This window comes from Anolis carolinensis, chromosome X (genome assembly GCF_035594765.1).
Source record: "Anolis carolinensis isolate JA03-04 chromosome X, rAnoCar3.1.pri, whole genome shotgun sequence".
In the NCBI taxonomy this organism is placed as follows: Eukaryota; Metazoa; Chordata; class Lepidosauria; order Squamata; family Dactyloidae; genus Anolis; species Anolis carolinensis.
This window is the reverse complement of record NC_085847.1, coordinates 9,569,989-9,592,597: the sequence shown is the minus strand read 5'-3', so window position 1 is coordinate 9,592,597 and position 22,609 is coordinate 9,569,989. Positions and strand designations below refer to the sequence as shown.

Here is a 22,609-nt window from a genome sequence, read left to right as displayed (position 1 = left end):
AACAGTTGCCAGAATACCCAAGCCCATATGGCTAGTGGCTGTGCTTCTTGGAGAAATCTGGGAGTTGAGGCTGAGCCAGGAATTTTTCCAAGCTTTGGAAATTATTATTATGCATCTGCTGGGAGGCAATTCTTTATTTTCAGGTTTGTTTCTCCCCCTAGCTTATTTATCCCACTCGTGAGTTTTTGTCAGATATTGAATTAAGCCCTACCTATTTCCCAGATTGGTTCCTGTCCTCCAAATCAGGCAGCCACATGGAAGTCACATGCAGTCTCTTTCCTACTGCGGAATTGGTTCAGTCTGTCATTGTCGGTGCATTATTCTGCTTTAGCGTATCTAACTACTTCGGCCTTCAGATGGTTCCAGCTGGAATTGGCGTCCATTGCATCTGAGACCTCTTAACACATACAGAATGCTCTCTCGTCAAGTTATGCCTCAGTGCACCTCATCCATTGTTTGCAAGCCATTCTCTGGAAGGTTTCCCTCTGGCAAGAATGCAGTGGGGTCCTGCCAGCTGGAACAAACAAGCTTTGAAGAGTTATTTCAAGATCTCCTTTTGGTACACCGTGTACCACAAACAATTGCAGAGGAATGTTCTGCTTTTGTCGTCTTCTTCTCCTATTGGCTGTTCCCTACTTATACCCTCCTCACTTGTCCTGGATAGTTCGGAAATGGGATGATGTTGTCCAGGAACATTTGAAGTATGTTATTGATACCCCACACTGGGGATCTTAGATAGCAATGTGTCTGTAATTTGTAAAAGACAGGCAGGCAGAAATACATAAACCACAAAGAAGATCATGGAAAGGAATGTTATGATTACTTAATAAGTTCCAGGTTCAAATTGCCACTTAGGAATGGTGACCTAACTAAGTGACTATGAGCCCATCACTGTAGTATAGCTAAAGCTACCTTACAGGAGCGTTGTGAGGATACAAATGGGGAGGAGGACCATGCGTGTTATCTCAAATTCCTTGAAGGAAAGGAGGAACATAAATTAATAACCAGTAATAATTAGTTTTCTTAAATGTTTAAATCTGCAGTCTATGAGATGGATTAAAATACTAAATTCAAGCTACACAAATAAATTAATAAACACAATAGCAATAAAACTAAAATAAAACCATCTCAGTGGGCGTTTTAAGCAGTGCATAACTCTTAAAGTCCTAAAATTGTGTCCAAATTGCCAATGCCCTTGTTAGAACCCGGGAGGGAAGGTGCAGCCTTGGGAAAAGGCAGTCTTTCTGAGTCAAGACAGGCTCACAGTTCTAAACCCCTTTCCATGTCAACACAGCAGTGTTCCCTGCTTAATGCGTAGCAAGATCCAGATTCTAATTCTGCCGATGGCAGGTCCCCTCTTTCTGGAGGATCTCATAGTCTACATTTAAGTTCAGCTACCAGTGCCTAGTCCTTCCATAATGGGTGTCCCAGCTAACACACTCAGCTCCATGGACACCTCTCACTACATTTGTATAACTGAGGGGAAAGTGGGGTTGCGTCTGCAAATTAATTTCAGAAAATCCAGTATATAGTTTTGAGAGAATGTTATGTGTAGTGCTCTCATGGTGGGGTAGGGGAGATTGATGATTTAGTCAAGGAAAGAAATGGAAGCTATAGTAAATGGCTATGCATGTTATTTGCATGTATTTCCCCATTAAGTCCATAGTAGTTACGGGAGTTCTTTTGATTATTTTGGTAGTTTTATAACTCATTTTTTGCAAATTGGTGGTTGTTTTTGAATGCTTCTTTTCCTGGTAATTAAGGATTTTAAGCATTTGTTCCATGGTAACAAGAAGTACAGTTCTTTTGTCAATAACAATATATTCTGTTCACGTTAATAAGCTGATGGGTCCTCACAGCCCTCCAAAGCAGACACGCAGAGTGTGGCAAGAGGGGAAAAGCTTAATTGCTATTCTTATTGAAAGCGATTAATCCTCTTGATTGAGGAGCTGGGAGTGCAAAGGAGGGGGGCAAGTTGCAACATTTGCAATGTGAACATGCAGTAGAATACGTTTAGGGTGAATTGAATTACTAGACCCACCCTGAAGCATTTGCCTGCTTGTACCTTGCAAGTTTGCAGGTGAGAAAGAAACAACTGTAGCCAGTGAGGCATAAATATAGCATTGGTTCCTGCCTCACTGGGGAAAAAGTACTGGCCGCCCAGATCAGAACCTGAAAAACACCTGGCTGGAAGATAAAGGCGAGGAAGGCAGTGAATATCTGAGTCTCTGTAGAACAGGATGTCTCTGGGAGTCATGGAATCAAGATGCCTTTAAATGTGGAACGTGTGTGTGTCTGATCATAGTGTTCTCCCCTGCACAGCTGTATGAATGAAAACAAAAGAGTGCAATGCAAGCTGAAAATGTTCAATGTAATCACAAAAACTGGCCATGTTCAGTAAAAAAAAAAAGATAATGTTTTAAGCCAAAATATCAACCCTTTGGCTGTTCATATAGCCTCTTTGTCAAAAATTCCAATGGGATTAGTCTCTCCTTAGCCATAGTTTCTCATTTAATCCATACAGGAAACTGTGATTATTTGCTTCAGCACAAGTCAGGCTATTAAACCAACTTCAGAATGTGGCATAACATCTTGGCATTGTGTTAATCTGATAGCCACAATTTCCTGGTTTAGGTAAACTGGGTAACTATAGCCTTCCTTGTTTGATTGTGAGTTACGAACAGGGCTTCTGTGCGTATGCAAAAACTCATGTTATATGTATTTTCTTTTCACTGTGCCATGTGTATCATCTATATTTTCTCACTGTATCAAGTGCTCAGCATCTTGTGTGCTAAGTGGCAAGCATCAGATATGACATAGAATGCCACAGTTTTAATGCAAACAAGTATATATCCATGTGGTGAAAGGGATATAGTGTGGGGACTTCCTAATGCAAACAGAGAGAGTGGCAGAGTTGGAAGTCTACAGCAGGATGTATTACTAGGCTGGCATTTCATATCTCAACCCCAGTTATCCACAGTTTCTTTTTATGTAGCCACAGAGTGGTCCAGCAAGTAGGAGAGAAGTTCCTAGACTAAACCCCAACAGTATCTCTCACAGTAGTTGCAATTTTCTCCTCTTTTCATATCACAGATGTCAGAACTGATACGGTCCTGGGGCTGTCTAACATTTCCTTTCTCTCTTTTTCCTTCCTGCCACTCTTAGGTCGCAGGAGTTGCTCAGCCGAGGTGAGCCACATCCTTACCTCCCTGACCTGAGCAAACAGGCGGAAATGGAGTTCATCGAGACGAAACGGCCCCGATTGGAGCTGCTTCAGGAGCCACTGCTGAGGCACTCACCCCTGCTCAACCAGAGTCATCAGGGGGATACTGACGATCTGTCCAAGGTAAGCCAAGGAGCCTCTTAACAACAGGAATGGAGGGCATGTGTGCTGTTTTGGCAAGGAGATTTGGAAAGGAACGGGATGTGCCTCCTAGAAGAGAAATGGTGCAATCCATGATATTTTATCTCAGTGTATAGTTAGCAAGTGTAAGGACATTGCAGCCAATATAGCATTGTCTACAGTACAACACTGGCAAAAAAAAAGGCTCAAGGTTTGAAAATTGGGTTGGAAGCCATGATCCCTTGTGTGTATGTTTTTTCTCTGTAGCAAATAGTAACTGCAGAGGCGGGAGGTGTCTTGCACCAAGACTGTGTCCTGAGCCCAGTAATTTATGTCCCAACGTGCTCACAAGACTAAAGCAAGTCTGCCCCACAAGACTTTCTCATGTTTTGCATTTTGCTTTCTTAGAATTATATGTTGATTTTTTAAGAATATTGAAAGCTACGATTCTTGGAAACTTATCTGGGCCCAGATATCTGGGTTTCTGCTGTTTCTTTGTGTTTCTGAAGAACTGCAGCTCATTCAAAACCCTGACCATTTTCTCTGTAGTTAGAATGTGATTCAGGAGATGCAATTGTTTTTTAAAATTGCTTTTGTTTGATGGTCAGCTGTTTTCTTTTTTCTTCAGATTCTTTCAGCTCCTGTGAAAAGCATATATGACCTTGCAAAATACCACATTCTGAGAGTGTTGCGAATCCTGTTTTAGCACTTTTCGGTGTGAACACTCAGCCTTGCTGCTCTCCCCCTCAGTGCCACTTCAGTTTTTACACATATTCATTAAAATTACCAGTTTTCAAGTGTTCCCTGTCTTCCTCCTAGCTTTCTACCTCAATTCCTTTTTGGAATTAGTTTTAGCAGATACCCATGAGAGAGGAGGCTAAAGAGCGTCACATGCTTAGCTTTTGTTTGGAGTGGGTAAAAAGAGTTTTGCATCCATTGCTGCTGAGCACGAGATGTTGTAGGTCAGCCAAAATGTGGCTATTTGCTCTTTTGTAAAGTCACAGGATTAGAAGTTTGATGGTAAAACTTTTCAGCTAGCAGGGTAGATAAGGTCTTACAAAATCTTGGGGATCTTTCTCGTGGCCATTGCCTCTTGCTCGTTCCATTAGTGATGTGGATTGTTTGTAGCAACTGGAAAGTTGCCCCTCTTCTTTCTGCCTTGTTGGTTCTCCATTGTATTCATAATTTGGATCGCTCATCCTTTGCTGGGAGTAAAGTGCCATTCTTCCTCCTCCACCCCCACACAGTGGGCTGGATTTCAGCAGTTATTAATGAAACTGGCTGGGGCCTTCATTGACCTTGGCAGTCCTCCCACTTGGCCGGGGAGTGACTGGCAAAGACCTAATCCCTAATTGAGTAATCTAGGTCTTGATGGTGGCGGCAGGGTAGGGCACAGCTCTTTGAACACAATGGCACAGCAGCAGGCAGAGGGGGAAAACACCTACGACAGTCACATAGTCATAGAACTGTCAATTCTGTGCCTGTCAGCACAGCTTGGGTACGCATTGAAGAGGATTTCAAGATGACATATCCATTTCCTTCTTCCTTTTTTTTAACTCTCAAGAAAAGCTTTTCTGAAAAAGGGAGAGGTCTCCACCTATGAGACATCATTTTCCAGTGTACTTAGAATAGTAGAAGAGATTGTTTCTGCTATTCTCCTGCTTCTCCAGTGAGCAATATTTGTGGATGCCTAGGTTCTGTTTCTTCTTCGTGGTGCTTCTGTGGAAATCGCACATATGGAATTTCCTACTGCGCCTGCGCAGCATTTCGCAACCTCTGGCCACATTCATTACTGGATGTACCCAGGGTCATATTGCCTGCTCTTGAGCTTGGAAGGAAAAGGGATCAATCCGTATTCCCAGCATAAGGTTGCACCCCCCTCTCTCCATGCTCAGAAGCAGCTGGACTGAGTTCCCAATGCATTGTGGAAGTCAGTCAGTGGCCAGAATGATGGAGCTACATCCAGGAACCTCCCTTGCTCCAATCATTGGACACCAACTTTGCAGAGAGATAGAATGGAAGCCTCTTTCTGCAGGGTCCAAATGGGGATAACCCACCAAGGTCATTGAAAAGTTACCACCCATGTTCTCAGTTGACTGTAATCCGGAACCCATATAAATAGAGGTTTGGGAGTAGCAGCTTTGGAAGTCTGTTCACTCAACTCACCATCTCTGCAAATGCAATTTTTGGAACCAGTCTTCTGTCACCTCCTGCTCCTTGCTTTTTGATTGACGTTCATAGCCACATTTTAAATTAACATTCGAGCAGTAAGTGGTTGGCGAGTGAGGCTTCCCCTCCTGTCTTCGTTGAGGCTGAATGCCTCTTCTCAGCAAACTCGGCTCATGATTTGCATAATTAGACCTTTCTATTCTGTCCCATCAATATTACAAGGTGACATCTCACCCAGTTCTCTTTGGGCGAAAGCAAATCCTTTCACTTCATGCTCCCCACCTCTGTAATTGGAAGAAATCCTGGCTCTCTCTTGTTCCCCACCCATTTACTTCTGGTGAGAGCTTTGCTACGCTGATAGGCTGGGAGATTTGCTGTGTATGAAAAAAAAATTAAAGTTCACAGTGGTATTGGCGCCAGGGTAGCACTATACATCAGTTTCTTCACAATTTTGAATCTGCTTTCTGTTTTGGAGACAAGTGCTTGGGTCTGACTATGCTGCATTTTCTTTTCTGAAAGGCTGTCCCCTGATTTATCTAGGTGTTCTTCTAAAACTGAGCTTGAAAGAAGTATATGTTTGAGTGGCGGTTAGTAGAAGAAACATTTTCCCTCTCCCCTTCCAGGCTCCTTTGATTTCTTTGATTTATGCGTGATTAAGTGGACAGCCTCAGACTCCCAAAAGGTTTATGGCTGGACGTGGTGAATGAAAATGTCCTTTGAGAAACTGATTGTTGAATGAAACTGTGGGAGCATATAATGATGCCAAATCTTAGCAGTGTACATACCCAGTTGCAACACAGTTGCAATTGCAAACGCCAGGAAAAGAACATGATATAAATACATTTGGTAAATTTCTCTTTGCACTAAACTGCCTTAAGAAGATCAAGGAAGCAGCATATTTTAAACATCCGTAGTGCTTGCAGAGAGGTATATAAAATAAAAACATTATTTGCACATAAAATCCAAACAGAAATTTCAGTACTCAATAATTTTAACCCTTTTTTCATTTTGAGAGACAAACATTTATTTTCCAATTGTTTTCTGGAAAGTTAGATGTGGGCTTTATATAATTGACTGTATTTCAAGTCCTAGCGGAGTCAGAGATTTAAAATATAAATGAATTGATGTTATTGGTTTATTAATTAAAATATTTATATATTTACAAGCTTTCTAGATGGCGTACAGATAAAAAGTTCAAAACAGTTCACAAAACGGTCATTTTAAAACAATAAAGAATAATTTTAGCTACATAAAAATATATTATACAATCTTACAACTTAAGCCAGTTAAACCCTACACAGACTTGGATAAATGTTAATGTCACAAAGTCTTTAATAGTAGTCCATATTTAACCTAATATTGGAAAGATACCAGCATTTTCACCAGTAAGTTCACCAGGGATTTCCAGCATATCATAGAGTTGCATTGGAGGACCTAGAGATTCCACTCTAAAAATTTACTAGATCCCCAAGTATGCCATAAAATCACCTGGAGAACCTAGGAGAATCCTAGAGAGAACATTTCCTCTCAGACTCAGTAAGTGAAATAGCAGACATGGGTTCTGTGGGTATGGCGGTCTTATTGCCCCAAGCCCTCTTGAATTTAGAATAGAAGTATAATGTCATGAGTATAATTCTTTTAAGACTGATGTTGTGTGGCTTTTACAGGATTTCCCAGTCAAGAGCTCTAGCTACTGTTGTGTTTGTAGTAACTGCAGTTTATACTACCGGCAAGTTGTCTTCAAGAGCAGGCCCGCTTAGAGTACATTGCAGACATCTAAACAGCTTACCAGCTGTGAACTGTAGATAGATTATCCGTTTCCTGGAAAGCCGTAGCCAGCTGGCCAATCAGAGCGTGCTCTAAGTGCTCTGAATCACAGATTCTGCCTATACTTTCAGTGATAGAGATTTCTACTGCTTAGGAAACTAGGGCATGGAGCAATCCGAAGAGGCATGAAATACTATGGAGCTGATCAATGGAAGGTGTCTTATACCAAATCAGACCTAGTCCATATAGCAAAGTATTATATATACTGGTGGTTATCAACTTTTGGTCCTCTGGATGTTTTGAACTTTAAATTCCAAAAATACCAGGCAGTATGGCCAATATTTTAGCGTTGTGATAGTTGACAACCAAACATCCAGATGACCAGAAGTTGTGAACTACTAATCTACTACAGCCTTTCCCAGTGTGATTTCTTTCTTCAGATTTCTTGGACGACTGCTGTTATCTTCAGACAAAATAACCATCGGGTTGGGTTATTCTGCTCTTTCCTGATGGGCATGGACTATCCAATATTTCGGCCGGGTTCTTTGTCAGCTATATCTCCGCACTAAAAGGGGTTTGGAGATATGAGAAGTTGAAGCTTCATCTATACCCTCCCCTTTGAGAGCACTTTCTCTCTTGAAGCTGAGTTTGTAATGTAATTGGGCTTTCGATGGGTCCAGCTGGAGAATGATGCAAATGTCCTTGAGAAGCTGATCTTTGTGGCATTGATGGAATAAAAGTAATGCCCATTTATGAACCTGTAAATAGTTTCACAAATCCCGCTTGCCCATAGTCACCTGGGAACAGGAACTCAAAAGCAGCAAAGAGTTTGAAACCCTCTTTAGTACCTTCTGAAATTTCAGTATTTCTAAAAGAGTGACATTTCCATTTCAAAAGCTGTTGGCTCAAGTGTGTCTCAAGTGGAAATTCGTTTCCCTCCCTTCCCATCTTTGCTTTGAATGTGAGCTTTAGAAATCTCATTTCCTTTCTCTGATAACGAAGTGCTGAAAAGGGCATTTGGGGTGCTTCCTCTACCCGTATTTTTCTCATAAATGAGATTATAGGAAAAGAACTTGGTTTGGAATAGCGTTTTTCTTCTCTGCTTTCCCCCAGTTCTCCATAAAAGAGGATGACTGCAACAAAAGCATGCCAGATGACAAATTCTGACAGGATGGCACCTTTCCACCTGTTAGACAAATCATACCTGCAAGCACACACATAGAAAGGGGTTTATGGGACTAGCAGATTAATGGCCAAACTCACCAGGGTCCCAGGCAAGACTCCTTCCAGCCTTACATGAAGATGCTAGGGGTTGAACCTGAGATATTCTGCACATTAAGCATGCTGTCTACATCTGAGTTATGCCATTTCCTTTTGGTTTGGCAGTACTTACATAAAATCAATGAATGTGTCTTTTGGCTGCTTTCCTGAGCTGGATAGATCATGGTCGAGCTTTCAACCCAACTTAGAAAGAAATATCATCTCTTAAATAATTCTATGCAGAATGGCGGTGATGTTAACTGTCTTCATCCAATGAGAATACACGGTGGTGCTCTTCAAACAATAGACATGGAGATTCTCATAACTTTTTAAGGAATTTCACAAACTGAACTTTGACAGTTATACAAGGCTCTTGTCTCATTTGTCGTTGCCCACTTTTCCCCTTTCAATTTTTCAGGATCAAAACATGTCCGGGAAACTGGAGCCAGTCTCTCCAGTCAGCCCTGCCCACCCTGAGTCTGACCTGGACCTGTTACCATCCAGGCTCTCCAAGGAGGAACTGATCCAGAACATGGACCGAGTTGATCGAGAAATCACCATGGTTGAACAGCAAATTTCAAAGCTGAGAAAGAAACAGGTAGATCTTCCACCCAAACACTCTCACTGAAATTGCCGCCCGCAAGCTTTTTTTTCTTTTGTCACACACCTGGCATTTCATTCTGGCTCAATTCACAATATAACTGGCCACAAATGTTGAATTTGTTTGTAACTATTTGAACAGGACTGCGCTAAAATAGATTCTTCCAGCTTTGCAGCTCCATTTGCCAGCAATGAAATAGGATCAACATCCTAAAAGGTGAACATTTCATCTAAATTATCAGTGTAGTGTGATGGATAATGGGTATAGGTGACAATACCAACTGCATTTCATTTCTTTATCTGCCTGACATTCATACATGCATTTTGTTCTGGTAAGCATAGACTCATTACCTCTCAAATCATCTGGAGCAAGAAGAAAGGGATGCAGTTATCAGTATCCTCACTCCAAATTGCCTTTGGTTGTCCTTAATGATCATTGCCAAAAATCTAATTCCATCTGGACTTTTGGCAACAATATATCATCATATCCCCAGCACATTCCTTGTTACTCTGGACTCTAGTTGTGAAGAAGCAGCATCCTAGTAGAAAATAAAAAGGCACCAAAACATTAAAAGGGTGACGGAAGAGCAGAGTAAAAACGATTAAGTGTGTATGAAGCCAATATATTTTCTTTTGCACTCAAAACATTTAAGATAATAAATGTAAAGAAGTTCAAAACACAGTTGAAGAAAATTAAGCTTTCACTTCATACCATATTGTTTACAGCAACACAGGGAATACATTGCCTACATGAGCTTTGTATTTCAATACATTCTGTTTTGAAGGTTTCCAAGACATAATGAAGTCAATTTTTAGGTCATGCAAGGAAAGCAAGTGCCCTTAAGACTTCCAAAATTGGAAAAAAATAAGTAAAAAATGGGAGGCAAAACAACAATTTGTCACAGCTGGCAGTTGTGGAGATTGGATCTCCAATCCCAACATTTTCAGCCTTCTCTCCTTGTTGGTCAACAAAGTGGCACTTTTTATGAAGTTCCAGATTTGACTCAAGGCTTTTGTCAGGGACTTAATGCCAGAGACCCTCACCGTGTATATTTCAGTGACATCCTGGTACTGTCAGTATCATATCCTAAAGGAGAAGAGCTATACCTTCCCAAGTTATGGAAGCATTGGCATTTTTGACTGCAGTTGCTTCAGAGTTCATCTTATAAACTTGAGTGACTGGACATTTCCTAGTGCTCAAGGGTCATGCTGCCGCCTCCTGAGTAGCCACAGCAGGAGGTTTCCGTGTTGGAGGCACTGAGAGGTGGCACGCGATGGTTGGTTGGGGAGTGGAAAGAGCAATTGGTAAACTGTCAAGACTCATTCTGATTATAAAGGTCACAAGCTTGGCGGGTACTGCGTCTTCTCCCCCCTCCCAAACTTCTGTTTGGTAGACCTTTATAATAAAATCTATTGTTGTCTGGCTTCATTGACCTATATTTTCTTTTTGTTTGTGCCATATATTTTGTTCAAATACTGACAAAAGCTGTTAGTCTGGCTGGACTATCATTTTTAAGAGATGGTGCTGTGGAGACATTTTGGTTGGTGGCAGGCAGCCTCTGGGGAGGAGTTAACCACACAGAATTTGTGAGAGGATAAAAATGCCTACTGTTTTTATTGGCTTCAGAACAAGAGGACTCTGGATAACCAGGAGCAAACCTTTTTTTAATAAAAACTTGAAAGAAGCAGCCATACAGTATTATTGAGGAAATTGTTCCTTCTTTTCTTCTGACAAATCTAACTCATCAGTGGTTCCTTGGCAAAGTTCTACACCTGTCGCAAATAGGTTTTCAGTAGCGTGGAAAGTTAATAGAACTACATCTCTGTGCTGATCAAACTCACAATGAGTTCCTGTCATGCTTATATCTAAAGTCCTATGTTCTAGAAGCATAATTTATCTTCAACCAAAAAATAGCATGTTTTAAAACCAGGAGTACTAATGTGACATGAGGGTTGTCATTCACCCCAGTTTTGCGGGTTCTGAGATTATTTAAATGTTAAATATTTGCTGCACAGGAAACATCCCTTACAAGTGCTAAGGATGTGCTCCCCGCCACTTAAATAGTGAGGACATTTTTGGGTGAACTTCAAGATTTTTTTCCTCTCTGCTTAATCTTTTCTCCATACTCTACAGCAGCAGCTGGAGGAGGAGGCAGCAAAGCCACTGGAGCCGGAGAAGCCCATGTCACCTCCACCAATTGAATCCAAGCACCGCAGCCTGGTCCAAATCATCTATGATGAGAATCGGGTGAGTATCCACGTGCTCTGTATTTTGGGGTATAAAAGACTATGTGTGGGCCACAACACAATGTGAAACATTTAAACTCAGGCAGTCCTGGTGTCTGGAACAAGAAAAGCTGGATACTTCAACAAATCTCAGTTATCTAATTGATCAAATCTATTATTTTTGCATAATTGACTCAGCAGTATTTACCTGGTCTTCGTGGTGTCTGCGAAATCACATATATGGGTTTTGTTGGTGAACGTGCAGTGCAATTCAGAACCTTCTAGATCTCTAGAAGGAAACATTTTGGCGGAGACCCCGCCCATCTTCCCCATGAGGTATAAGTAGCCATGGGTGGGGTCGAGCCTCAGTTCCTTTTTTTCACCGCTGCCTGCAGCTAGGAACCTTTCTCTCTGTGTTTTGCCTTGCTTCTTGTCACCTTCTAACAGTTTTCTGATTCAGACTCCAACTGACTTGATGGGCATATAGATGAAAGGAAAGGAATCCCCTTTGGTTGCTTTGGTTTTGGGACCACCTGTTCCTTGCCTCAGCATCATGCCCACCCGCTGCCACTCCCACATCATAACAATCCATTTTGATGGCTGACGCTTCCTTCTTGGCGCTTTCAGTTTGCCGAAAGTGCTCTTCAGTGCTCAGATTTACAGGGCATTGCAAAGGAGAACAGTCTTTCCCTCAAGGCTGACTGCTTTTTCATCCATTTCTTGTGACTGCAGCGTTTCTCAGATGCGAGTGAACCTTTGAGCAAATGCCTGTCAGCTTCCTTTTTGAGAGTTGATCTCATCATTTCCCTCCCTCCTCTTTTCCTCTCCAGCTAGCTAGCTAGCTCTCTCTCCCTGTCTCTTGCTGGAGAGGGAGAGTTCATGTGAGGACACCCACTGCAGTGCTTTCCCTTTCAGTGCTTTTACTGTGTCAAGAAAAGGCAAGGCTTTCTGTTGAAACAAGCAATTAAGGCACAGTGTTCTGAGTTTCTGGATCTGTAAAGCGTCTTTCTCCTGTCTCACAACCTTGCCCCCAACTCTGGGATGGGGGTGGAGGGCATGCCAGGTGGCAGAGAAGCTGCAAGCAGTCCTTATCCATGCTTGGCTGTTGGTGGGTTTGGGCTTCGATGTCGGCTGTGATGTGGTGCAGTCAGTGGAAGGAGGCAGCAAAGTCTATTCGGCTCCTGGGACTGTGTCTGCAGAAATCAATAAGATTAAATTTTAATTTGCTTTCTGTCTCGGCGCTTGTATCTCTGAAAGGGCATAGCTGGCTGTCTATAAATACACATAGCATCAGGCTAAAAATGTGAAACTTGAAGCATTTTTTTCTTCTCCAAACTCCTTTTTTTCCATGTGTGTGTGCACACTCATAGTTCCAAAGGTAAATTCATGGCATAGTGGACTGCCACTGGCTTTCAGCCGTTATAGAGAATTTGTACTTCCAGATTTGGAAGCAGGTTCCCAGTTTCAGAGGCAGGGAACAAACAACAAGGCAAGATCATTGATACAGAACACGGTTTGGCTACAGGTCGTAAGTTCCATCCTAAGTATATTTATGTAAATCTGGTAAAAGTCTGCCCTAGCAAACATTTCTCTTATATGATTATAGGAATGCTCAAAAAATCTCAAGACAGTAGACAAAGTCTCCTGTGTCATTTCATGTTTTCATCAATCCTGTGAGGTACCTTAGACTTCAGAGGCACCGATGAGCCAACTCTTGGCCTGCCACTCCAACAAGGGAGGAGAGAGAGTAGATTTTGAAATATTTTGGCTCCGTCTTCTATCCAGCCAAACAGTGGAGCCAGTGGTGATGGATTATGGAAGTTCAAAATGTCTGGAGATACACAGAATCTCTGGGTTGAACTGATGCTATGTCAACCCTTAGCAGCTCTGCAAAGGAAGAGGCATGTTAGATGTTGCAATTGCTGATCTGAGGTGACATCAGCCGGTGTCAGGAGGGTCCAGAGGATTGTTCATGCGTATCTAAATCCCTGTTCCTTATGTGTTGATGACACATTTAGTGTCACTGTGGTGTGGATGGAATGACAAGAGGGAACCATCTTGCCCTACTCAACTCACACAGCTTTCTTAACCTTCTAACTCTGTTCTCACAAATTTGTTCTTAAGGATGCTTTCTGGTTAATGGGAACATTTAACCTCCTGAACTTCTACCACAACTAAATAGTGAGGAAATAGCTTTGGGTTTTATTTTCAGAAAGTGGGAAATCAATAAGACTTTGAAAGAATTAAAATCCTGGTTTAATGTTTAAGAAATAAGGGACTAATTGATGTAAAGCATGTGGGTGGGGTTGTTTATCTTTTGCCCAATATTCACAAGATCATGGAGAAGAAGTGAACTGAATGAACCTAGCCTTTTAGGTCAAGGCTAATGAGTGCAAGTAAGATCAGCTGCTACTTGGATGAAAGTAACAGTGACATCCAGTGATGAGTAGGATTAACTACAACTCAAAAGGCTTCCCCCCTCCAGCTTTGTATAATTTTGACAGCTGTCAAAATGCTTATAGACATAAGCATATCTGGATCTGCCAGGCAACTTGACTGGTCCAAAACAAGGGATTATGGAATAAATAAAACACCTGAGATTGGAAATGAACCAGATGGGATCTGACTTTATAAGAAAATCAGAAAATTGGAAAACTCAAGAAGATACGAAGATGGAATGAAAGACAATATGAGAGGAAGTTTAACTACAAAGAGATGCATGTTTAATCAGAATAACATTAGCAAGGGAGGATTGAGAATGAGATGAAATAAAAAGAGAACGTATGTTTTGTTTAAGGTTATGTTTAGCATAATATGTTACTTTAGTTTGTAGTTATTTTGAAGTCTTACTTTTCATGTTGTTTTATACATTGAAATGGTGTGTGTTAACTGAAACAATAATTTAAAATCCACCTGGAAATACACCATCTGCACATCCCTCTTGTAACCTCACCCTTCCCCTAACTGGAGATCTCCAGTTGTTGGACAATAACTGGCACCATTTAGCCAAAACAACACTTTAGTTATCCTGACTGTGGGTGATGGGAGTTATAGCCCTATATATTTGGAGGACACAAGGTTGGCTAAAGTTTCTCTGATCAATTTGCCAAGCTGGCTGACCAGTCAATTTCCAGAAACATTTGCTGGCCTGTAGTGTTTTGTATAGTTATGCTGCCTGAGCTTCATGCTCATAACTCTGTCCTTGGATTTGGTGGTGAGGAGAAGACAAAGAACCTCCCGCGCTTCAGTAATATCCTTCCTATTGGAAAGCCCCAGGCATGACACCTGCTGTTCTCTTCCAGGTTGTTGTTTCTATGGCTTTACGATGTAGCCTTGGGAATGGAGATGCACAGCTTGTGGAAGAGAAGCTGCTGGTGATCCCATTCCCTACTTAGCTGTCTATGCTTTAAAAAGAAAACCTCACCCTGACTATGCTAAGTGGGGGTCTGGGAGCTACAAACCAAAAAAGTAACATTTTCAAGCTCTGACCAGAAACACAGGAGAAAAAAGAAGGCAGTTGATACTCAGACCAAATTTCAGTCCAACCAAGAAAAAATTTCTTGAGCTCATCCTGGAAGGCAGAAGGAAGCGCTGGGACTAATGGCTGTATCAGTGTGGAGGATGCCCCTGAGAGAGGAGGAATGCCTGCTTTCTCATAAGGCTGTGTGTGTGTATGTGTGTTTCTGTCTTCTCTCCGGAGGTCTGCTTGTCTCTATCCATGCAAGAAATGCTGATCCTGAATGGGAGTGCTTGTGTTACGTTCCGAGGCATGCTCAAGCCGGCTGAAAGATGCTATAAATAAAATCCAGAGTATGGTTCAGTGACCGCTTGCCTCTTTAGAATGGTGGCTGGAAGAGTGCCAGGAAAAATACCTCCTTCTTTTGCTCAAAATAACTCTTCTTTCCTCTTCTCTTCTCTCTTGGCCTGCAAAGGGCTAGTTCCCGTCTGAGACTCCCTAAAGCCCTGCAGTGACTCACAGTGCAATCCTATGCATAGATTTTCTCTGTGTGCAGTGAAGCTTCCTCCCTCATAAGTGTGTTTAGGATTTCAGCTTTAAAAAACTGACGAGTTTGGCACTCTTGGTAGGAAACTTGTTTTCAGTATATGCATGGGTTTTGTCTGCAGGGTTCTCCCAATTTCCTTTTATTTGCTGATGGACTTTTACCCTGCTTTTTGGTTCAATGGACCTCATAGAGCAGCTGAAAAGCTAAGTGAAGACAATTAGATCCAGTGAGAAGTAGGAAGCCGCCATGATGTCAGCAGTTGTTCCCGACAAAAAAATGGAGCCAATGTGTAGAAAGAGCCTCTTTCCAGAGAGGATAGGGTTGTCAGTTTGAATATGGGACCAAGCTTTAATAATTAACAGATCCTGAAGCAGGAAGATGCAGTATGATGTTTGGCCAGGCAGAAGTACACAATTTTTTCCCCTTGTGATCCACGTTTTAGCTACTGCACTCACCCTTTTCCCAACAAAGCCATTTATGTACAGAGGAGAGTGGAGTGGGTGCATGGAGAGTATCCAGCTCTGTTCCTGTAACTGGATGCAAACCAATAACATCCAACTATGCTGTGCTTCCAGCTCTAGAAACTTAGATGCAGGCTTCTCTGCCACATACCCTGCCTAGTAAATGATTGTGTTGTGGATGAGTGTGCAGCAACTAATGGGGCCGAGGGTTGGGGTGAGGGAGGACACATTGCATAGTTCCATCTGGCTGAATTTTACTGCTGTTTCTTCCTACTCTGGAATCTGCTAACTATTAATATCTAGGAGCCTAGTGTCATATTTCACCTGGCAACCCTAAGAGGAAGGCTCCTCAGCTCTGGTGCTGCTCCCCCTAAAATCGAGCTGAGTGTCAATTTAGCTGTGGAAACCCTCTGAATAAATCTTTCCCAGAAAACGGCATGATGAGCTGGCGTTAAGTTGGAAACTACTTGAAGGCACACAACAAGAAAAAGCCATAAGAAGAGACTGGAGAGTTCTATCGATTCTAGCATATCTGATCACTCGCTGTGCCGTGCCATTTTTTCTGCAGATGTGGGCTGCACTTGCATTCCCAATTTTTGTTCTATTTCTTCTTTTTTGATGATGACTAATACACCTTGCTTGTTTTCTGGAAATACAACCCAGAATCGAGTTTCGGACTATCTCTCCCCCCCCCCCCCAATAGTAATACAAGAGTCAGCCACTGGGTGGCTTAGCTGATCATATCTGCGAGGGAGAGAGTCTGATCTAATTTTGTTGTTTTCACCCTATGTGTTTTAGTCAAAACATAGAAAAGTTACTTTTCTGGTCTACAGCTTTCTTTTCCCCAACAGCCACCTACATGGCAGATTGTGGCCGAGCTCTGATTTCATTGAAGTGAGTGCTGATTCAGTCTACTGAGCACATGGCTTTGAGTATTTTGTGCTTTCACTCTCCAGGGATCAATCCTGGACTCTGCTTTCAGGGGCAGCACTGGGGCCTGGAACCTGAGCCAAATGAAAAGTGCATTTCTCTAGCCACCAAGCTGTGACAAAGCATGTCTCTTTGCCAGCCCTGATCTGAGCTTGGCATGTCTAGATTGCCTTTGGCCGGTGTCACTGATGGATAGATTTTACCGTATGTGTAAGCCTAAACCTTTTTTCAGATAGACAACTCTTAAAATCATTCTTTACATCAATTATTTACTAAACAAATCTTGTGATGTTGCATGGGCAATTGCAGTCGGTTTAGGTCGTTTTTACAATTCCGAGGACCTTTTAGGGGCAGTATAGTTGACTACAAATATCCTCCAAAGAAAAATAAATAAGACTGGAAGAACACTTTTAATGTTAAATAGTTGGAGAGGAGGCAGCTGCAACCTTTAGAAATGCAAATCCCTCTTCCTAGAAGCTTCTGGGCGAGCCACTGCACCTTTCTGGAGGGACTGAAAGAAGATCAGGAATGGTTGAGACCTCAAGGACAGCCTTGGTGGGACTCCTGAAGCCCTAGACCTGCAGTTTGTTAAACCCTGATTTAATATGAAACAAGATTCAAAATGGTTGAATGCAGTCAATGCTATAATCATCACATCCAAGTCTAATGATCCTATCTTATCTAGTAATGCAAGCTTGAGACTAGGAATGTTCATGAGAGAAGTTAGGCAGTGTACACTCCCCCAAGGATATGTTTCTAGCCCTAGATGCTGCCAAAGTCCATTAATCTTATGTTTTCTGGCCAAAAAAGGAGTAAATCGTTCCTAGAAGTCTGCAATTGTGTCCATTTTCAATGGGTATGTACGGTCTGAAAAATGAATTTGTGTTTCTGTGATCCCCAGAAGGTCCTGGGGCATTTAGATTGCAAGTCTGAGGGCAGGAGATTGTCAAATGAACATTTCATAAATCAATCAGAGTATAGATTCAATAAATGAATGCAATAAACAAACAACAAAACATAGGTGGTCCCTGGTCCTGCCATAGTTGCCTACCCTGATAGTCAGTTTGGCTCTCACAAGAACATACTACATCAGGCTTGATTTTGGGTGCCCTTTGCTTTCACAATAAACATTGCTAATCTCTAGATTTAGGGATTATCAATTTCCTTACGTTATGTATAACAAGATATGGATATTTATAGTCCTCATGTTGATAGGAATGAGATCTTACCCCTCTATGCCTTTCAGACTGGTATATTTGGTGAAATGCTGGCACAACAACTCGTGTTTACTCATCTTTGTATGTCTGAAATTGGTGCCAGATATTTTCTCCATACTCTTTATCTGTAAGTCATGAGGTCAAACTCACAAGCCTTTCTTACATGTCCATTCAATTTTGCTGAATTGCATTCAGCTTGGCACTACTTGCCAGTCTCCTGATTCAGCATTTTCTTGGACATATTCTCCCATTAGTGCCTCCAGCTATCTGTCTATCCTCAGGTAGCTTTGTATCAGCAGTATCTGACACAACCTTCTCCGTGTCCAAAAATAAAATCTGGTTTATGCCTACACTGAGGAGGTCGTTGTTTGAGGCAAGGCATTTTTGCTTCCTTCAGAAATATCCCTTAGCACAGTTGCCTCCTCGAGGCGGAAAAGAAAAAGCAAGTCTACAAAGGAATATAATTGCTTCTGGCCCAGAAGGCTGGAACGTACAAAGTAAAATACAACAATAATGTATCTTTCTGTCATTTTACCTTCCTCTAGTTCCAAAATTATTCACTTATAGTATTTCAACAGCAGAATCAAGGTAATTTTAGCTAGAAAAACATGATTATAACTGGAAAAATGTAAAAAAAGAAATGGGATTTTCTTAACAGTGAGAACTCAAATATTGACCCCACTATCCATTTGCTTAGTTGAGTTACCCCCGTAATTTAGTGTTCAGTAATATGCTGAAAAAAGTCAGCTGCTCTCTATGTTGAGTGTAATGCTGGGACCATCCAGATAACAAAATTGCCTGGATTGAATTGTATTTCACTTATTCGCAGGAGATTATTTGTAAAATGTCTTACATGCTGTCTTGTGTAGCGATTTTCTCAGAGGGGATTTCCCATTGCCTTCCTCTGAGGAGGATGAGATAGTGTGACTTGCTCAAGTTCACCCAGGGGGTTTGAACCATTCTCTGGAATCATAGTCTAACACTCAAACCACAGTACTACTAGTTCATACTAGTTCTGAATGCTTTGTTAATCTTGAATTCTAAATAATGTTGAATAGAAGAGAATCTCTCAGAATTTTTTTTGTCTAAATCAAGGTCCCAACATTTTTCCTGCTACCAAAGATAACTAGAGATCTTAAGCTCCAGTGGGTGGCAATGTTGGCCAATTGCTGTCGAGAGGTAGATTGCTGGAACTGAATGACGTCTTTGACCTGCCTTTTTTGATCCAGCACAGAGGCTCTTACTTGTAGCATACTTTACAGAGTTCAAAGCACAGTATGTGTTTTTTTACCCAGCAATGCATGCAACCACCTTGCTGGATGATATAGAATGATTAGCCTGTATTGCAGATGGTTGGGATATATATGTATGATGGCTTGAGGTAAGATTTGAAATTAAGACTACTTGGTTCAATACTTGTTCCATCTGGGAAGATGTTAACTTTCTGTTGTACCATGAAATGCCTACCATTCCTCTGATTGTTTCCCATAAGATCCCTTCCCTCAAATATGACCATAATTTGTTTTTCTTGGCTTGCTCTCCCTCTTTCCCTTCCTCCCTTCTATTTTGTTCATTAGATTGTAAGTCATTGGGAATGACCATTGGCTCCATTAAGAATTATGGTTTGTCATGAAAAGAAATTGGCAGCACTCTCTTTACCCCCCCCCCTTCTTCTCCCTTTGTATGCAAGTAGATGGAGACTGAAGCCAATTTGGAACAAACCACAGCTTGCTCTTTCAATCGAAAGTGGCACGTTTTTTGCTGAAACCATAATGTATTCCATTTGGATGTAAGGAGAGGCTGTAGCCTTGTTGGGGTTTTGAATAATGGTTTGGGGATAAAGCATGTGGATGGCACAGGCATCTGCACACTGCCTCCATCAAGACACCTGGTGCTTCTTCTTCCCCTCCACAGTCTTGCACTTTGCCCAGCAGCCTTGCTCCACTTCAGCCCTTCCTGATCAAAGTAGGACAGTCAGAGGTGAAGCTACTGTTGTGGGAATGTTAGGCGCAGAGCTGGGTTGTTGTCCTCCAGACTCACGTAGGCACCATATATCTTGAACTCCACAATAAGACGTAGTATTCTCTGTTGTAAAATAAGAATGCTTCTAATGTTTTCCATTCATTATAAAGAAGGAGGGAGAGCGTAGGTCTAAACTTGTCACAGCTCATAAGATCAACCCATGGCTTGACTCTTGACAGCTCATCCTTTTTGTTTGCACAAGGCCTAGCTATTGATTTGGATACTAATCAAATGAAGGACAGAGATAGGAAGGATGGGTTCATCTGGCTAGGTCTTCTCACTGAGGACTTAAAGCAGTGGATGTCTGGGGTCCAGGCTGGAATCTTTCACAGCTCTTTTCTGAGACACTAAAAACTGAACCTGGGACTTTCCCAATAGAGAGCATGTGCTGACCTGCTGAGCAATATGTAATAACCATAAAAGAGATATCATACAAGTATTACTATTAATTATTAATACTTGTAATAAGTATGAAAATGTGGCAGCATCCATACCTCAGCCAGCCTGTAACTACCTTGGGAGCACTTTGTGACCTAGACATGGGAAAGGCGGCTACAGGACAGCAAGCACCTAGAGATGCAGTGGACTGTCTCCCCAACTCCCAGCATTTCTGTTGACCAGCTCACCTCCCATTGGCGGGCCTGACTGCCTTTTACTTTCTTTCCATCTTTGACTTTTTATAAGTGAATTCACCTTGTGTGCTGCCATGTAGGGAAACCCTCTATTTTACTGGAAAGTTCACCTTTTATTTGGACTCTTCATTACCATGGTACATGCCTCTTTGTAGCCCCGTTCTGAGTCTGACATTCGGCCTTTATGCATGTGCAGGTGTGTGGTTAATACATATATCTGCACAAGAAGCCAAAAGTGGAGAGCAGGGAATGAGTGGGGATGAACCAGGAAGAAAAGCCTCAGGGTAGTTGTGCTAATAAAACAACCAAGGAGATCTGAGTCAGAGAAGGGAGCCTGACAGTAGATCTTGCTGTTAACCCCCCTTATCTCCTTGGGGTTCTCCATCCTTGGAAGTCAATGGGGCAACTGTAAAGTCATTTAGAGGTGGGGGGAGAGGGAGCTGCCAGCAACCAAGAGCAAAGTGCACCCTAAGCATTCCCTCTCATTCCTCTCCCAAATTCATTTTCCTTGCCTTCCAAGTCTTTGAAGGAAATGTGAGGGTGGAGCTCCCCCTCGCTTTGCTTTTCAACTTGGCAGCTACTCAACCTTGTCATCCCCAACCAGCGAGACTGTGTCATGGAAGAGTTCTTCCTGTGCTCTCTCTTTTTTTTCCTGAGCTTTCTCTTTCCTACTGAGGAGAAGGAAGAAGAGAAGGGAGATTCGGTTTGTTGGGAAATTAGAGTGTGCACCATGTCAATGGGGGGGGGGGGGGGGGGAATAGCACCAGTTGCAATTGTAAAAAATAAATTCATGTTTCCCCATTCCCCACACACAACTTCTGTATTTATGTATTTGCCGCCTCTTTTCTTTCCAGAAAAAAGCAGAAGCTGCCCACAGAATACTGGAAGGGCTTGGACCTCAGGTGGAGTTGGTAAGTCTTGTTACACTTCTTTGAAAAACCTTCTCTCTGTGTGTCAACTTATTCAGCCTTTCATTCTGCCCATCCTTATCTTAACACTTTGGAACAGGCATCCCCAAGCTCCGACCCTCTAGCTGTTTTGGCCTCTAAATTCCAGAATTCCTGACTATTGAACAAGCTGACTAGGGCTTCTGGTAGTTGGATGCCAAAACAGCTGGAGGGCCGGAGTTTGGCGATGCCTGCTTTGGAGTGTCAGAGGGCCCCAAATGTTTGAAGTACAAGATTCACTCCAGACATCTGTATGGTTAAGAGATCAACAAGGAAGCCTTCTTTTACTTTGACATGCTTTGCTAACCTGGTGCCGGTGGAGGAAGCTGCAGAGATTGAACAGTCTGCCAGCAATCAGAGATCACTTGCATGATTACACTTCTAAGAATGATTATTTTTCATCCCTAGGTTTGGGGGTGAAAGGATATAGTCATATTTATATTTAAGGATATATAGACTACTAAGGATATAGTCATATTTATATATAAAGTCCACTGCGTGACCTGTGTAGATATGGCCTTCTTCTCATTTCTGAGTAAATCTGGTGCTCAGATTTGACAACACTCTCCATCATTCCTGACTAAGGTATCTTGACACTCTGACAGACAACCTGTTAGCCCTATCATTTCCTACGTGAGAGCTTGCTTAACAAGAAAATGCTGGGGACTAATTTGGTTCCTTCTACATGAGAGCCGTATGTTCTGCTACTGAGCTACTGAGGCCATCCTAGCCTCAGCTCTGTGCCCTGAGTTCCCAGGTGTGTGGCTTTCATCTTTCCTTCCATGATAAAGCAAATAACAGGCTGCTCTCTTTTGTTTGCTACGCTTTGCTATGTCGCACGTGGGCTTCAGAGGAACTGTATTACAAATTGCTTGTTTCTAAAGCAGCTTGCTTTGGAACAGTGTATTCTCAGTTCTGTGATGACTCAAGTGAAGCAGCACTTTGGGAAGAAAAGGAGAATGGAATAGAGAGCAGGAGCAGCACAGGGGCTGGTGGCAGAAAGGTTTGGCCAATGGCATTCGTCAGCCCTT

The 22,609-nt window shown here is 42.1% G+C and overlaps 1 protein-coding gene across 17 annotated transcripts in view; it reads left to right on the top strand.

Moving 5' to 3' along the window:
- The window catches only part of ncor2 (nuclear receptor corepressor 2), a 195,775-nt gene that overhangs the window by 84,036 nt on the left and 89,130 nt on the right, over nt 1-22,609 (top strand). For 16 of the 17 annotated variants that reach the window (XM_062958546.1, XM_062958552.1, XM_062958554.1 and 13 more), the window contains 4 exons: nt 3,166-3,346; nt 8,958-9,137; nt 11,274-11,387; nt 21,486-21,542. In XM_062958546.1, the coding sequence (XP_062814616.1) occupies nt 3,166-3,346; nt 8,958-9,137; nt 11,274-11,387; nt 21,486-21,542 (532 nt within the window). The remainder of the gene's footprint in view (nt 1-3,165; nt 3,347-8,957; nt 9,138-11,273; nt 11,388-21,485; nt 21,543-22,609) is intronic. The other variant, XM_008113654.3, reaches the window with a different exon arrangement.